This window comes from Antrostomus carolinensis, unplaced genomic scaffold, assembly GCF_000700745.2.
Source record: "Antrostomus carolinensis isolate BGI_N321 unplaced genomic scaffold, ASM70074v2 scaffold22981, whole genome shotgun sequence".
NCBI lineage: Eukaryota > Metazoa > Chordata > Aves > Caprimulgiformes > Caprimulgidae > Antrostomus > Antrostomus carolinensis.
In genome coordinates, this window is record NW_010292343.1 from 64,844 (window position 1) to 82,793 (window position 17,950).

Sequence of the window (17,950 nt, forward strand, 5' to 3'; positions counted from 1 at the left end):
GAGTGTTGCGTTGAAATTTCCATGTTCTGATAGTGCTCCTTTTGCTTATTCACAACCTCAGATAATCCTTTATACTCTTTCAAAATAACACAAGATGTTGGGTAGAAGTATTGCGTCTGTAGATACCGTGCACCAGCTTTCTCCAAGCTCTCGGTTGAAAAAAGATGTTACTGCTCTTTTTCAAGTGTATTTGTTCAGCACAAATACCAGTTCCACCCTTCCAGCTGTATCCAGTGTAGGATTTTAGTCATCCATGCCCTGCATAAACTTCCTCGTAGCTCTTGACTGTTGCTCTTATTTTTATACTGTTTTATAAAAAAAAAAGAAAAAGAAAAGAAAAGAAAAAAAGAAGTATATGAAGTACATATAAAAGCAAAAATTTAAATTTTGTGGGATAGAGTGATGGAAAGTTTGAGGTGTAGGGGAAGGGGAGAGGGTTGTAAAGAAAATTAATGCCAGTTTGCATACCAGCTGGTTACTGGAAAAGGCAGGCTGACCTTTGGAACTGTTTGCTTTTGTTGCTTTTTACGAAGTGCACAGTTTAATGATCTTCCATTTGGGATGAAGCTTGTTTCTTCTAGCAGGGACTTGTACAAAAACTGCACATTTTAAAACATCTTCTTTCTTGTTCCCAGCAGCAGTAGTTACAGCATTCAAACAAGGTTATGAACACTTCTGTGACTTAAAAAATTTCCTTAAAAGTTGAGAGTACTCCCTGCACATGGAAGGGATATTTCTGTGCTGTGACTAGTGTAAAGGTGGTGTAGTTGCAAAAAAATATAAAGTTATATAGAGTAATGTATAGGAAATATTTCATAATATTAAAGGTGGGACTTCTCCTCCAAAATTCAAACATCAAATATGTTGTTCATAATTTTACCTTCTTAAAGCATAGCTCCTCTGCTTTTGAAGAGCATCAGATTTTAAAAATCCTAACTAGCCAGTGGAAATCTTTTGTCAGACTTTCAGTATTGCGAGGTGTCCTAGCCAAAAGCGCACAAAAAAAATTACCTGTTTAGTACAGTGGTCATTCGTATGGTGTGGAACGTTGCATGTGTTTTAGCACAATGGCATGAAGCTGCTTTGCTTTGTAAAGGTAAAAAAAAGTACAGCTGGAATTGTTCCTTGCAGTGGTGTGCTGCTTTACCGACCGTTTGTCACTTGTTTCATCGCTCTCCTTGCGGGAAGCGAGGCCATTTCCGACACGTTGCTGGTGTGGTGCCAGGGATGTCAGATCTGCACTGACTTTGTGGGTATTTCTGAAACACTATTAACAAAGCCAGGAAAGGAAGAAAGGTCCTTCAGGGGCTTCCAGGGAGCTCCCAGCAGATGTTGGGGCAGATTGGAGACATATTTTAGCATTGTATTACTGTAATCTGGTAAGCTCTTACCAGCCTGATTCTTTGAAGGATGTGCCGTGTAGGCTGTTATTGAAGTATCAAGATGAAAGATTTGATGTGGACCAGTTGTGTTAAACATAATATCAAGTGCTGTCATTTTCTCTTTAGTAACTGGAGCCAGGCAAACAGTCCATAATGTATACATAAAATAGGTTGTGCTGCTTACCATTTGTTTACAGGCAGATCCCAACTGATGCTTTATTCAGTATTCCTGATTCCTGTCTGCAAATAATTTGCTCTCTGTTGTTTCTTCCTCTGCAGTCTTGAGGGTGTTTGAGCTATTTTATTCAGGCAGAAATCCCACATGGTGTAATGCCTGCCATCAGCTTCAGGGTGCAGATGCTGGAGATGTGAATTCAGGGCTTGTGTTCTGTGAATTCTCTGCAGTATGGTTATTATTTACATGTAAGTTGAGCTTAAGACCCTGCTGTCCCACATGCTGCAGAAGCACTGGGAGGTTGTGGTGCAGGCTTCTGAGCAAAAGTACTATGCCAGATTTGCTCTCTAGTGCCACAATATTCTATGCTGAAATGGGCACAGATACTCTGATTTCTCTTCACTCCAGTGCTATTAGCAAGCGCATCAACAACAGCAGACGATGGTTTACTGAAGTCCAGTGTAAGTCACATTCTGCTCCAAAAAACCCTTTCCTGTATTCACTGGTTGGAAGCCAGGTCATCCCCTCGAACCTGCCCATCATCTGAATCTTGGGGGGTGGAATATAAAGGCAAGTGATAAGTCAGGAAGTTTATGTGCACATGTGCACACATACTGTTGGGGTATTTTAATCTGTGCATGTTTGAAGAGGGCAACATAACTCCTGTGTATTGCCATGTAAAAATCCAATAAAGTCTGTGGAAAATGCCAGGTGTTTCTGGAAACTGGTTCCTTTCTAACATATCCTCTTTTTTCCCTTTTTATTTTCCTAGGAAGCTCGTTTTGTTCTATTTAAAAGACAAAGGAGGGAGAAGGGGCAAAATCACACATTTTTTGGTGGACTCATTAGTTCGTTGGTCGATAGTCTCTGCAGAAGGACTCAGCTAACAGCTAAGAAATCAACTACCTCAAGTCTTTTTACTTATTTCTAGGATCCAGATTTGAACCATCTTGGGTTGTTTGGTACGGTGTGATGAGAGCATGCTTCCCCGTTGCTCTGTGAGCTCCTCGGGGAGTCCTCGCAGGAACTCCTTCCTGCCAAAGGAAGGACCAGCTCTAGCCCTTCTTGCTGTAAAGGGCAACCATCCCTCTGGTCCCAGGTGTCACTCTCCCCTCCCCATGCCCTTGTAGCCCTCAGCAGTCAGAGGAGCTCCAGCTGCTTTGCCAACAAGAGTTGAGCTTTCCCCAAACTACATTTTGTTGCTGGGGTGCAGGTACAAACGGTGATCAGTGTTTTGCCCAGAATAGCCCAGATAATGGACCAGAAAATTTAGAACCCCTATCTTGTGATCTTCATTTCTGTGGTTTGGTTCATCAGCTCAACATTTCAGTGGGAACACTGAGGATAAACACTTGGAAACTGAGAGTATAATATCGTTTGTGTTGTCTGTTTACAGTGATGAAGAAAAGACAGATGTGTATCGATCAAGAGCCTATGCACCCAGCTTTTTTCTGTTCGCTTAAATTACATATGTGCTTAGGAATGGAGAAGTAATCCAGAATAACCTCTGGAATGAGTCTTCTGATTTCCATTCACTAGGTATTGTTGCATCCTTTCTTTCCCTGTAAGAGAGAAGTTGCACTTACCCAAGCTGCGGGCTTCTTTTACCTTGCACTGCTTTGTTGCTGTGGATGTTTAGTGCATCCTTTATGCTTCACCTTAGTATTTTGGCATTTTCATTTGCAGCAAGAGCTATTCCTACTATGACCCTCTTTATCCTCAGTTGGGAGGAAGAAGATAGATAGTGCTCTTTGAGGCAGCTAAGAAGCAAAACCTCCTCCATACATTCCAGCTTTCACTGCTAAGGAGACAGGGTTTTGTAAGGTGAGGAAGCTTGTTTATTTGTAGCAGCATTTGATAGTGGTGCACGGTGGTGCATTGACTGTTGGAGCTTCCCTGAGATAATCCAGTTACAGGCAGCAACAGCACAAGCTCTTCAGTTGAGCCAAAAGTCCAACCGAGTCGGTGTGCATCGCTGTGGCACGACTGATGCTGCTGATGGTAATGGCAGTAAATGCTGGGATACAGGCAACAGCCCATGAAAAAAGGCCACCACATCATTTCAAGCACTGTGTAAAAGTATTCAAGTTTGGATGCATACCCTTCTCTGGGTGGTTAAAAGAAGGTGGTTGTTCCACCTCCAGGAAACACCCACTAGTGCCAATAAAATGTCTTCTCTGTAATAGTCCTAGAAAGGAGAGCAAGAGAGATAAGATCAGACTGGAATGAGATCACATCAGCTACAGAAAAATGGCGCTGGAATTAACAAGAAGGAAAACAAGCACTGATTAATTCAGTAGGCATGAAAGTTACTGGGCCTGTCAGGCTGGGTGCTGCTCAGTCAGCTGCAGAAACACACCCAGGAGAAAAGCCCGTCTGCCCCGTGGGACGGCAGCCTGCTCACAGAGCTCTGTCACTGCCGTGACCTTCATCTGGAAGGCAGCAGGTAACCATGTGCATGCTTAATACGTCTGGCTGAGCCCAGCACCACAGAGCTGTCGCTGGAAAAGGAAGGGACTTCCCCGAGGCTGTAGGTCTGCCTGTGGAAACTACCTCCTGCACAGAACATGGGCCAGAAGGTCTCACACGAGGATAACCAAGAGAACAAGGCTGAAACTCTAGTCATCTGTGACATCTTCAGCCAAGGCGTGGTCCATGCGTCTCAAAGGCTGAAGGACTATCTTGGTTTTGTGGATCCTCAGAGCAAATTCCAGCCAGCCACAAACACATTGAGTGAGATCTTTCTGGTCAACTTCATCAGCTTCTGTGTGGAAAAGGGAGTGGAGGAGCATATCATGACCAGCAAAATGACCAAGCAGCAGTCCTCCCTGTTTGGGGTGGACTGGATCTGGACTCTGTCTGGAGCCGACAAGCAAATCAAACTTCAGATTGCCGTGCAGGCTCTACAGCTGGCTGAGCTCCTCGGCAGCAAAGGCGGCCTCGCCGAGGCGGGCGAGGACTGCTGCTGGGAAGCCGTGCTGGCAGATGAACGCTTCCAAAACAGGAGCAGGTTTGAGAAGCTGGCAGAGTTCTGCCGCCTGGTGGGACAGGACTGCCTGGGCTTGTTCGTAGTGTTCGGTGTGCCAGGGAAGCCCAAGGACATCCGAGGAGTCATGGTAGACAGCCTTGCCAAGGAGGAGCAAAAATGCCACCTGTCAGGCAGGAACGCACTACGGCAATTTGTCACCAGTACTGACAGCTTCCTGCCCACAAGAGACATGTTGGAAACCTGCCTGGGCGCAAAAAACGGGCCGAAGGAGGTGGGCAGTGTGTACATCAGCTTTCTGTAAACCGCAGGTGAGCAGCAGTGGCTCTGCTCGCCGGCACGAGGCTGTGTGGGGCTCAGCTCTGCCTCTCTTGCTTTTCTTCTTGCACGGCGTTCCCTCCACCCCCTTATTTCCCACCTTCCCCCCACCCCTTGCAGTCCCTTAGCTCCTGCAGGAGCCGGGCTGAGTCATTCTCTCCAGGTTTTAAACCAGCAGGATGTACCTGCCAGAAAAATGTGTTTACAGAAGGCACGTCATTTTTCCAGAACGTTTTGTTCAGCAGACATTGTCTTGGCTGGAGCCAAAGAAAGCTTTATTGCCCCGAGCCTCCGGGAGGTCGGGGTAGATTTGACTCACAGCCTTCAGTTACTGTGTGGCAGATGATTTTCTGTAATAGGAGGTTGAGTCTGTAATAAATAAAATGTACTGATGCTGGTTAGATGCTTTGCCTTGAGCATGAAGGACAATTACCAGGCCTTAAAAAAAAACCCAAAAAAACCAAAACCACCTCATTTGGAGGAGTGAGGTGGTTCCCAACTAAGAGGAAAAGCCCTTCCCCGTGGTAGAAATGGGCTGAATGAGAAAGCTGTTACTTACCTACCCCTTAAAAACAGGTTGGTGCCAGGCTAGGGAGCTGAGCCGTTGTGTTGGGCCATGGTGTGGCAAAAGGCAGTGGCTGGTGTTAAAGAAAATTTGGGAAAAATCAGCAAGGGGGGCAAAAAAACCTGACTGGTGGGAGTTTCTGCTTTTTGTGGCAGCAGAGGCAGCTCCTGACCACTCATGGCAGAGAGCAGAAGTCTGGAGGAGGCAAAATTATTTCACTTTGAATTTGTTTTCAGTAGCTTAGCAACTAATTGCATTTATGGACTGCTTTATTCCATTTCCTTCTGCTTTTAGTGGACAAAGTGAGACTTCTGAGTTGCACAATTGTAATTGCTTGCTTTCAGCCACTGTTAACCAGTAAAGGAAGACTTCAGTTTCATCCTGGTAGATTCACTTTGTTTATAGCAATCTGAATAGTTTTGATCTACAAAACTACAGAAAAAAACCCTGTAGTTTTCTTATAATTTTATTCATTTTTAGTTAACAGAATAAAAATAATTTTTAACACTTACTCATATTTTACTATTTCAGTTCTAAGCCAGGGCAGCTGTGACAGCTGAGAACTAAAGGCTGTTATTTACCCAGCCATTAAAAAGGGCATAAAGAAGCTGCAGCATCAGTGCCAGAAGTGTTCGCAGCTTTCCATGGTGTAGATGAACTGAAATAAAAACCCCCACACAGAGAACTGGGATATTTCTGCTGTGTCACAAAAGGATGATTATGGAGCAGGGAGGTCTTTCCAGCAGTTCATTGCTATACAGTTGTTTTTAAAGAGCTGGTGTCGTATTTTTTGTGTGTGGCAGGGGTTGGTGGGACAGGGGATAGTTCTGGTGAGTTATATAGAAAACATGTATAGCTGTGGGGATCTGCAGAGAGTGGGGACTCTATGCCTGTTCAGGAGCATTGGTTGGATTTGTTTTTTTGTTGTTTTTTGGGGGTTGTTTTGCCTGTTTAAAGTAACAGCATAACCAATACTGCAGCAGGATTGATTGGTTTATAAAAGACCAGCAGAAAAGCTTCACTGTTGCATTAAATCGGTACCTTACTTACAACCAGTGTGTGGCTCTTATGGTATTAAGTTCTGTAGGAATGCTGCCTCTCTCTGAAAGAGGGTTGGGCTGTTTCCTCTGGCTGTTTCACATGCTTTTACAGTGTTGGAAAGGGAAAATCAAAATGTCTTGACTAAATAGAGTCTGAACTATGGAAGTTACTCTTTGGGGCATTTGCTGATTTGATTTGTGGCCTCCAAAGTGGCACTGGTGCCTCAGAGATGTCACGCAGGCCATGGCTCTGTACTACAGCTGATAATGGTGAAGATGCACAACAAAGTATTTAACAATGTAAATCTGACCACGTTCATTTACTCAGCCAAGCTGAAGTCTCAGCTCAGGTGACTCACAGCCATCCCACCAGCTGCACATGCTGAGCTACCAGGTAAAGGGCTGCCCTCATACAGTTAATCCCACAGTAATTTGTGTAATGACGTTAGTAAAAGCAAAATGAAGGTGTTGGGTTTGTTGTTTGTTTGTTTTTCCTGTGGACATCATTTGCTTATGTATAGTATTTTATACTCATATATATAAATGTATATAATAATTTTTATATATTTCTCTAAGGAAAAAAAAACCCCAACAATATGTAAAGCCAACTTTTATCACTGACTTGTTTAAACGCTGTAGTGTAGGACTGTCAGGCAACAGGGATGGACACGGTTTTGTTTCAGTAGATGTGGTGGTTTCACTCAGCTGGCAGCCAAACACAGCCACTTGCTCACTCTCCTCCCCCCACCCAGGGAATAGGGGAGAAAATCAGAAGGGTAAAAGTAAGGAGACTCATAGGCTGAGGTAAAAACAATTTACTAATTGAAATAAAATAAAAATAATAACAACAGTAATAACAGAATATGAAAAGGAGTGATGCACAGTGCAGTTGCTCACCACCCACCGACCAATGCCCAGCCTGTACCCAGCTAACAGTCCCGGAGCAGAGACAGTCCTGAAACTGGAACCACAAGCCCAGAAGCATGAGCCTGAGCGACACCCAAGAGAATCCCGCACTATCCAGTCAACCCTCATTAATATACTGAACATGAGATGATATGATATGGAATATCTCACTGGCATATTCAAATACCAATTTGGGGTTTTGCTAATTACTACACTTACCCCTCCCTCTCCTCCCCCCAAACAGTCCTTTGCACTTGCAGACTAGCAAAACATGAAGTCCTTGCACTTCCAGCAATGACTGAAAACATCGGTACCTTATCGACATTCTTCTCATAACAAATCCAATACTGAAACCAAAACACAGCACTATTCTAGCTACTAAGATAATTAAGTCTATTCTAGCAAAACCAGGACAGTAGATCATATAAAATCCCTCTTTTTATTTATTAAAAGATCCTCATGTTCACAAGGAAGATGTACAAAATAAAGATAAAAAGAGGCGATTGGAGTGATAGGGAGAAAAACAGAGACAGTTTACTCCTTGACTAGGCCTCCAAATAACGCAGTTAAACAAAAGAAAGAGATAAGCACTTAGGTAAACAAATCTAACAGGCTTGCTTCTGGTTTTTTGAAACTTCACTTTATAAAGTGTTTTACAATTATAGTCTGTCTCTTACAAGGCTGAAGATGATGTGGGCAGTAACAGACAGGTGCTTCACCTGCAAGATGCTTTTATTTCTTACACATATGTGAAAAAAAAGCCAGTAACTGAATAGAAATTACTTGATACATAACAGCTGGAGTTATTTTTTTTACAAGAAAACTTTGTTAAATATATTATTGGAAAAAAAAAGCATATCCCACAGTGATACAAACCAGCAGCAAGATCATTTCTCTCATATTTCTGCTTTTTGCCTCCTAAAATGGACTGAAACTTAGAGTATTATTTGAACTTTGGAGCACAGTATTAAAGAACAAGTTTCAGAAGCACACATCAAAAAGACTTCAGAGGCAAGCGTCTAATTAATAAAATTAAAAACAGTATTATCCATTTGAGGTTCCTTAAATTAACTGTAGTATCTTTTTCTCCTTTTAATTTATGCTGAAAATTAACCTTTTCAGTGCGCAGTCCCCATCTGCTGTACAGGCACAAAAGAAAACAAGGCAAGCTCTAACCTCAAATACCTACCCCAGTCTTTAAAAAAAGTACTACACACTGACACTTGCAGCTAACTAGCAACCACATTCCTTCATATATGACTAAACATCCTTTCGGTCAATCTGGTTTCATCTGCAGAACAAGATTTTTAGTTTCATAGAGTCCTTGGAGGACAGCTGTAACCTCAGCAGCACCGCTGTTGTTTAAAATCAGGAGGTTTGGCACACAAGATGCCTGAAGTTTACTAAAGACTAGGTAAAAGGCTGCTGTAAAAAAAGGTATATTTAAAAAAATAAGAGTTATAGTAAACAGCATCTAAGAAATGGTTTTAGATTTAGTGAGACATTGAATTTGCTGTCAGTTTGGTGACTTAAGGCTGTTCCCATGCACTCTTACCAAGCAAAATCCTTTGGAGCTTTGCCCGAGCGAGACACACAGGCGCGTCCCCCGAGTGTGCGCATACTGCACCCAAAGCTGGGCTACCTACCAAACCCCACCCCGAGCTCCCTGTGTTCCAGATCCATCTCTGGGAAACAAGAAACTACAACTAGGTCGAGTTTTCACACGGAATTTTTTCACTGCTTTTGTATTCCTACAGCACCACCTGCCATAGGAATTTTTTAGTAATTTTTTTTTCAGTATTCCACACACATACAAGCAAAAAAACTCCAGCTATTTATGGAACAGTGCACAAAGCTGCCTGCTTCCTGTAGTTTCTTGCATTGCCCAGAGATGAGAACTGTGACCAGCTGGAAAACTGTTTGCATTTAAGTGAGGCTATTCCAAATTACACAGGAAATCAATTTTGTATTGCTGTCTACCTCTCTGTTTTGTCTGAGAAGGCAGCTCGAACAACTTCAGTCATAAATGGTTAATTGTCATCCTTCAACTGAACACGCATCTTTAAGCTTCTGACATTGCAAAGATTATGCATACAAGGCAAACACTCCTGGCCCTCATACTGTAAAAGCTCTGCAAGGATTAAACATTGGCAAGGTGAATAATCCAGCACATTCTATATGTTTTCATACTTCATACCGATAGAATACTGGGTATGCACAGTGTTAGGAAGTAGGATATTAATGGCATCTGATGACAGTGCCAAGAAAAAGTGTAAATTACTGCTCTAAGCAGATATACTGTCCTCCCCTGAGATGGAATATACAATATAGCCGAGCACTCGGCATCACAATACAGTTGTTTCTGTGCAACATCCAGTACAGTTCTAGTATAGCTGAGCTTAAGTCTCTTCCTTGCCAGAGAGTCAGAAAAAAATGAAGCATTTTTAATGTATATGTAGCTTCCCAGCACTGTGCATCAGCCAACTTTGTCCTGTTCCCATTAAATGTTTTTTTTCTTCCCTTCTACACAAGATCACTGAATTATCAGCCTTCTTTAGAAGGAGAACCTAATGTCCTTGGTGTAGCCCAGTTTGTCCAGGTTGGGAATGCAAGCATACTGGATCATTGGAGGAGGTCCACACATGAGGATCAGAACATCATTTTGAGGTGGGGGCAGGTGGTCTCTGATCATCTCTTGGTTCACAAATCCTTGGCTGTACTCCCAATCTGCTGGAAAAAATGAAGGGGAATGAGGGATAAAGCAGGAAAAGATAGATATGAGTCACTTTAGAATGAAGTGTGTGGGTTTGGGGTTTTTTTAGTAACATTCCATACTGTAGCATTTGTACACTCCACTCACATTGGTGCCCTCAACACAGTCACACTACATGGAAAAACTGCCACCTCTGCTTTTAGAAACATGCAAAACTGATGTATGGAGAACACAAAGGCTAACTTTGAATAAAGCTTGCTAAAAAGCCCCAAGGAAATCTCAAGCAGAGCTGTCAACAGAATGTGAATCTTCTCTGTTCCACCACTGTGAAATAACAACATCCACCCTCCTTACCTACTGTTTACAAGTTCACTAGGGGAAATCTGGCTGATGAAGTTGTTCCCCGTTGGAACAGTGCTCATCAATTAACACTAGGATTCAGGTTTACCCACTGCATCCTAAATGTAAAAAGCTGCTGCCCCAAACCTTTGGGCACAGTGAGACTGACACATTTTTCTCCCAGAGATTATAAAACAAATTTCCACTTTCAGTCCGGTTTCACATATGGTAGTGAAAGTCTGCAAAAAAGTATGGGGGAGAAGGGGGGTCTAAGGAGGAACTTTTATCACAACAATTCACAAATATCAAAGGAAAGGAACAGTGATTAGAAATTTCAGAACACTAACTACAGAAGATGACATGACAGCAACAGACTGTGGGGACAGCAAGACCCGTCCCCTCACCCAACTGGAGGTGTTCGTGGTCACGTGGTGAGAGAAGGCATACGGCTTTTCCTTCTCTGCCCCAAACTACCACTGAACAGGAGTGTGGATCTGTCCTGATGTGGGTGGGCGTGATGGGGAACGGCAAGAAAGGAAGACAAGGAATGACATAAACTATTGAGCCTTTTCACCACAACAGTCATTATTTAGCCGCAAACTTGCAAAGCTGAGGGAGGCACATCCTCTCACCTAGACTGGCCAAGTGTATCACATTATCCTTACAAGTGGACTGCTCCACACTGCAACAGCAACAGCACTTGCACTGAGAAATGCTGTGGATACAAAGGCAATGTCATTGCCTAGGAAGATCAGCCACTGTGAACTGCCATACAATGACAGCTAGGTAGGAGTCTGCACTTGGCTGCATCTCCATGAGATAAGAGTGTCTCACACTCCCACTGCAGCTGCCTCGGCGCATGCCTCAACTGTGAGGCAATAAGAAACTGTGTTATATCGATGTCTGGGGGGGAGGAGAAAGGAAGGGCACCTTCCACAGTCAATAACGGTGAGCGTTCAGGTGTAGTCATGGGAGGAACACTGCACTGCCATTCAGCTGCTCTGTAGCTTTGGAAACGCTGCCTGATGACATCTCTGAGTTCCTGTGTGTGACTGTGTGAAGAATGATGCTACTGGATGCGTTCAGACACAGTTCGTTAAGCAAGAAAGGAGCTCAGAAATGTGAAAATGACAGAGCATGTCCCCTGTCAAACACAGGCATTAATACTCATAACTTGAGCTTCAGTGGAAGTGGCATGTCAGATCTTACTTTCAGGTGCTCTGTCCAGTGTGTACCAACACTTAAAGCGACCGGGATTCTGAACCTGGATCTCCTCTAGCTCAGAACGTAACAGAATATCCTTCTCGGTCTGCAGAATAAGGAAAACAATGATTACACTCTACATTTGGGTGCAGCCCTCGGATGACCACGGAGCATTAGCCACTTTACAGCCCTGGGAGATGGAACAGATTATTCAACTCTATTTTACAGGCTGAAGAGAGCAAATAAAAGTTACTTCCACAACTGTCCTGTGGCAGAACTAAAAAAAAAAAAGTTTGTAACTTTCCTAAATCCTGACTATGCAATGCCTTCCCCCTCTAAAAAATAAAACAAAGCAAAACCTGCATCAAAACACAGAACCTTCACTTGTTCAGGGTAGCATGAGAAGAGCAAAGCCCTCTTTTAGCACTTCCACTACAAAAGCAACTTTGATCAAAAAAACTAACCATGACTGCACACAAGCATCTCCCCACCCCTCCATACTGTGCTGTTCAGTCAGGAAAATGCCAGGTTTTTCCACCTTTGCCACTTCAAATTCCATCAGCACTGCCATATGGAGATTGCTTGGTTTTTAAACAGGACATGGAACAAATAACCAAAAGGGTATGGAGTGCTGATGGGAACAACAAGCATTACCCAGGGTATCAAGTTCTGCTCCTCCCTGATGCAACGCCATTGAAGGCCAAAAGAAAGCCTTATCACCCTAAGAGCAGCTGCACTTTGGGAAGGAGAAAAAAGGGCAGAGACTAAAAGTGGTACCATCCTCTACAGCCTTAATAATTTGGCAGTGAGGACACCACTATGTCTGTAACTGCGGGGGTAAGGAGGAATGTGCCAGCAACTATTGCCGAGAAGGTGCTTATTTCTGGATCTGCAGTTGCATGTGTTCCAGAAAAGCTGTTACTGGGTCTGACCAACCCAAAGCACGCTAGTCAGAAGCACAGTACGAGCCCACATACATTGGTATCAGGAACCCACCACAGCTCTTTCAAGAGGGCTAAACAAAAGACCAGCAGAACACACACATTAAAATAATATTTTAAATATTTAAAAACATTAAGTATTGAAAACTATCTAGTCCACAGGCTTTCCTGACTGACCATTTGTCACAAAGCCGCTTTATCTTTGTGCAGTTACTGGGTACAAGGCCTCCTTAAAGCCAAGGACTGATGTTTACACAGGCTGTTGCTAATCGCAGGCAACTCGTTCCCTGAGTCCTCCCTGCAAAAAGCAGAAGGTTTTCTAGGTTGCTAAAGCAGCTCTAGCCCTGTGTGAGTCATTCTGAACTACTCACAGCAAATCCCAGCCCTCCTGCCCTCATGCACACTGAACTTTATGCCAAGTCCTAGGGCTCAGCAGAGAGCAGCTGCTGCAGCCACACCAGTCGGCAGCGGCAGGGCTCTGAGGGAGCTCTTACTGTAATAAAGCATCAGAACAGGGCATCTGTTGGCAGTTGGATCACAGCTTCTGGGCAGAAAAAACCCTTGGTTTATAATTCAGATAGAGTACAAAGGAAATGAGGACACACTGAATATCAGAGGAGAGAGGGATGAGGGAGGAGAGCCTAAAGAAGCTAAAAAAAGCAGGCATGAAGTGAGGCTCACCACAAATACTGGCTCAAAATCCAGAAACAAATATTCATTATGATGGAGAAATTCAAAAGCAAAAGGATTAACACCAGAAGAACATCAGGCAAAGAAGGGGTGTTGCAGTTCAGCAGCACACAACCATATGGGTTGCCTGGTCATCCAAGAAATCTCTTATCGCAAGGATTCCAAGGATGAGAGCTTTTCCCTTTGTCCAGCAGAGCAGTATGATACGATACACCTCAAAGAGCAACAGAAATGCATGAAAAACTGACAGAGGCACTGGAAATGAGACAGCCATGCAGAATCACAGCTCTGTAGTTAAGCGAGCTGCTGGAGACCACTGTTAATTTTAGCCTCCCCTAAGGTGCTCTCAAACAGAAAGATTCCAGATACAAACCCTGCTGCGAAGCTGGGGAGTTACAGCTGCCGAAGGAGACAGATGTCTGCCTCCTTCATGTCTTCACTACGGAAGACAGCACTGAAAGTCTGCCCAAAACATTAAAAACTTGCACAAAGGAATGCAGAGTTTTAAAACATTTATAAACTGGATTAGAAACAGAGCAATGAGACACAAAAAAGCGAGTGTTAGCTGGGAGGAAAGCAGCATTTCTCTAGTACCACAAAAACCAACTCATTATAGTGCTTTTGCACAGGGAGTTTCCAACATTTCAGGTCACTTCTCCCATCGGGGTTTGTCTTTCTGTACCAGGCTTTCCCAGCAAGAATTTCATTTGCTGAGTGGAGTTGTTAGTTAAGCAAAACTTTATAAACAGAAAAAAGGATAGAATTACCTGATTAGCAAACAGCAGCTGACAAATGGTAGGGTCATCTTTGTCTTTCATGATTGCTCGAATGATCTGCAGCATAGGTGTTATCCCTGCAAGGGAAAGGCGGGTCAATGGTGTGAGAATGTGAAGGAGCAAAATCAAGTACAAGTGGGCACATGAGAGAACATATGAACAAATACATCTACCAGCTGTCAGAAACCAAGGATGAATCTTCATATATACGTACCAGTCCCACCTGCAATCATCCCCACATACTTCACTTTCTTAGTAACTGGTTCAGCTTTCTTTTCAGGCCGAATAGCAAACTCGCCTGAAGAGAGAGAGAAAAAGATGGAAAATTGAAGAAAGCAGGAAGTAGTGCCTGTGATCCCTTCTCAGCATGCTCAGCTAATTGACTTTATTTCAGGCCTGTCACCCTTTACCCTCTGTAAAGCAGAAGCAGGAAACAGACAAAGATGAAGGTGTCATGAATTAAAACAAATCCTGAAAGACAGAGATTGTAAGACACGTGATGGTAACATCAGACATTGACATGGGTTATTACTTACTCCTGACTATGGCATCAACTGGAACAGGTTGCCCAGGTGGGAGAAGCCCCATCCCTGCAAACATTCAAGGTCAGGTTGGACGGGGGCTCTGAGCAACCTGATCTGGTTGAAGATGTCCCTGCTCATTGTAGGGGTGTTGGACTAGGGGACCTCTAAAGGTCCTTTCCAACCCAAACCATTCCATGATTCTATAAAGACTTGAACCCAGCTGGAAAAACCTGTGACCAGTATTACTACTAATTTGTAATGTTTTTTCTGTGTTGTTTACTCTGGATAAATTACATTTTCTGAGTCAGTCTTGCCTTTTCCTTTGTAGACAAGTAGGCCACTTGGTCCTCTGAAGTCAATAGTATCCCCTATTTTCAGGCTGTCTAAGTATTGAGACATCTTCCCTCCATCAGGAAACTTTGGATGGACACCTCTAAAGTAGATCTGTTAAAAATAACAATGAAGCCATTAATCTCACAGCTCAAAGATGAGCATTTGCCCTTCAAATATTTAGGTACCCATACTCCTCATGCAAGGAACACAACTACTACATAAAGAAATACAATTAATGCAGATTTGACTGACAATAAAAGAGAAGCACTGAGATTTCTGAAAAAGATTAAAATGCCATTCTTGCTCCAGTTTTGATCAGACTGGACACAGACTGGCAATTTCTCCATTGTATTTCTGTAACACAGAAAGCATCTCTAAATGAACAACATGATTTACACCCAAGTTCAAAAGGGAAAAGAAAAAAAGCTAAGAAAAAACCAAAACCCCAAACCACTATGACTGCAAACAGAAAAACTTCTGAGAGAGATCCCTGACAGCTCAGTTGCAAAGGGATATACCCAAACCTTTTTCTTGGGATGCCAACTGTTTGCACCTCCAAGTCAGAGTAATAAAAAACTGGATACCAACTAACTGAATATTCAGCCGCTCTCCAACAGGTACCAGTGGGTGTAGTTACATTGCTGGAGCTGTGCTGGGTTTTTTTCTTTCAAATCACATGGGTGTGAAAGAGTTCCAGCTGAGAGCAGCTACACTTTTACAAGAATAGCATGGTTTGCATGCATGGGGAGCCATGCTGGGAAGAAGGAGTCTTGTGAAACTTTTCTATCCCAGTCAAAAATTCACATTTTTCTCTTGTCATGTCTTCAGCGTGCAACATCCTGCTCATGAAGATAAGTAGGTAGTAAAAGGCAAGTTCATGTCCAGTTTCACAATAAATGAATAAAGTGTTATTAGTTGTAAAGAAGAAAAAAAAGTTAAATTCTATGAGAAAACCCAGTGCAGATATTCAGGTTTTAAATATATCTGCTTAGTCTCTCTACCAGGAGAGAAAACAAAAGCACATTATCACAAGACTCAAAATCATATTCTTGCCAATTAAATCAGTCATTCACACTGTCTGGATCAGTAACAATAATGATCACTGCTCTTAACAATCATAATGGCCATACTACATTAGTTTCAGAAGAAGCTGACAGTTCAGGCAAGGTTAATTCCTTATTTCAGAAGGATTTTACAGGTGTGTGAACACCTGCAGGTCTACACAGATTTTGGAAAACTGCAGTTTGCAAATACAGAAGATTACACAGTGCACCACGAGGCAGGCACACTCCCTAAAGAAGTGCTTGGAATGCCATATGGATCGGTTGTCACAACAGTGGAAGTTCACAGTGGCACGCACCTGAGCAGAAGCCAGCGCATCAGACTTCACATAGCACTGTGACTGTCAAGGTGGGCTCAGAATTTGCCCAGCCTGGTAAAAGAGCATGACATTCTCACCTTGACAACAAGATCCACAAAGCCCTTGTCATCATCACTGGAAACTGGAGTGTAAGGTCTAACAACCAGAGCTCCATCAATCCGTGCAGACAGGTAGATGTGCTGTCCTGTATGCAGGGAAGAAAAAAAGCAGGTTGCTTTCAAAAGATGTTTCTTTCAGTGGATGTACTGAGTTAGCATGGACTGCAAATGCAGCCTCAAAGTTCTCCTAACTACCTTGTTTTGGGGCACCACTTTTTCCTCTCTCATTTTCCTGACACTGTAACGCCTTGCCAGAGTTGTTAACCATGCACAGATTCTACCTGGAAGGGCAGACAACTCCACTGTTAAATTTATGTGTCAGTCATATCTGTTCTGATTGTAAATGCAAATGTGCATTTCCATTTCCCAAAGCCCTCAGTGTATGTGAGATCTTTCCAAAGATGCGATACATCTCTCCCGTACAGACAAGTAAAAAGGACACAGGAGGGGAGAACTGTCAAGTGCTGTTCACACTTCTTTATTAACATGTTAGTTATAAACTGTTCCAGCTTAGTTAGAACTGAGTTTATAACTGTTCTTACTTTGACCACAGATCACTCACGTCTACCAGAAGGTCTTCTAGCTGCCACTGCTAAGGCTGCCTAGCCATAAAGCACGTTCCTAACCCTCCTATTCCTCCATCACATTTCAATCTCTCACACGTTCACTGAACTCTCTACAACAGTTTCTTTTCTCAATGTCCTCATTTTTGATGAAAAAAACATAGAATTAACTCATTTGAAAGGTTTTCCTATAAAATTACAATGCTCTTCAGAGTCTGAAGTCAAGAATGCCAAGGGGGGGATTTTTTTTTGTTATTTTATCATCACTAGGTCAACAGAACAAACTATTTCTTAAGATGAACGCAGCTCTCCCAAGACAGTGCAGTTTCCCTGCCTGTTATGGGAACGCAAAGAGGAGATTTCAGGAGGAGCTGGTTTGGCAAGCCAGAGGGACAGTGGGGCAAAGCAGTGGGTGAACAAAGACCTGCTACCTGGTGAACTGGGAAACAAGGAACCAGAACTCGCTCTAAGCTGTACACGAACATAATGTAAGGGTGACTCAAATAACCCTCTGAGAAACGCCTATATACATCTGGTAGCACGCACACTTCCTGCTGGGGAAGGCCTGAGGGGAGGAGCTGCAGGAGTAGCCTCCTGTGTCTCCTCCAGGTTAGGGGTGGCCTCACCATCCCCTCCTCCAGGAACAGACCCATGGTGACCACTGCTGACTGTGAACCTGGACAGATGGGACCGCTGTTGGGGCAGGTCACACGAGAATTGGTATAAATCCAAAAAAGGAGCACCTCCCAGAGGGAAAACATGCCTTATGCTCTTACTTGTTAGAGCTTTCCCCGTCCCTGGCAGCCTCTGCACGGGGCCATACACAATCCCACTCCCCCTCAGAGGGAATCAGGGTTTTTCCTGTGATGCTCCAGCTGGTGGTAACAGCAAAAAGCTGGTTCTGGACTAAACATGCTGAGTGCACACTGGTATCTGTCCCAGGGCTGGCAAACCTGCTGCTCCCAGCTGCTTCTACCACCCTCACCAGCTTTCAGTTCTCTTTGCTTCCCAAGTCTC

General features: G+C 43.4%; 2 protein-coding genes across 2 annotated transcripts in view; one reads left to right on the plus strand and one right to left on the minus strand.

Moving 5' to 3' along the window:
• The first annotated feature begins 4,103 nt into the window (after positions 1 to 4,103).
• REP15 (RAB15 effector protein) lies at positions 4,104 to 4,847 on the plus strand. The gene has a single exon (XM_010176939.2). It carries the CDS (start codon positions 4,125 to 4,127, stop codon positions 4,845 to 4,847), a length of 723 nt encoding a protein of 240 aa, XP_010175241.1. The 5' UTR covers positions 4,104 to 4,124.
• Positions 4,848 to 9,783: 4,936 nt separating this feature from the next.
• Positions 9,784 to 17,950, minus strand: part of LOC104531905 (NADH-cytochrome b5 reductase 3) — a gene marked incomplete at its 5' end in the record, with an annotated part of 14,517 nt that continues 6,350 nt past the window's right edge. Inside the window, 6 exons of the mRNA XM_010176940.1 lie at positions 9,784 to 10,099; positions 11,634 to 11,733; positions 14,026 to 14,111; positions 14,249 to 14,332; positions 14,873 to 15,002; positions 16,350 to 16,456. Coding sequence (XP_010175242.1) covers positions 9,927 to 10,099; positions 11,634 to 11,733; positions 14,026 to 14,111; positions 14,249 to 14,332; positions 14,873 to 15,002; positions 16,350 to 16,456 — 680 coding nt within the window. The remainder of the gene's footprint in view (positions 10,100 to 11,633; positions 11,734 to 14,025; positions 14,112 to 14,248; positions 14,333 to 14,872; positions 15,003 to 16,349; positions 16,457 to 17,950) is intronic.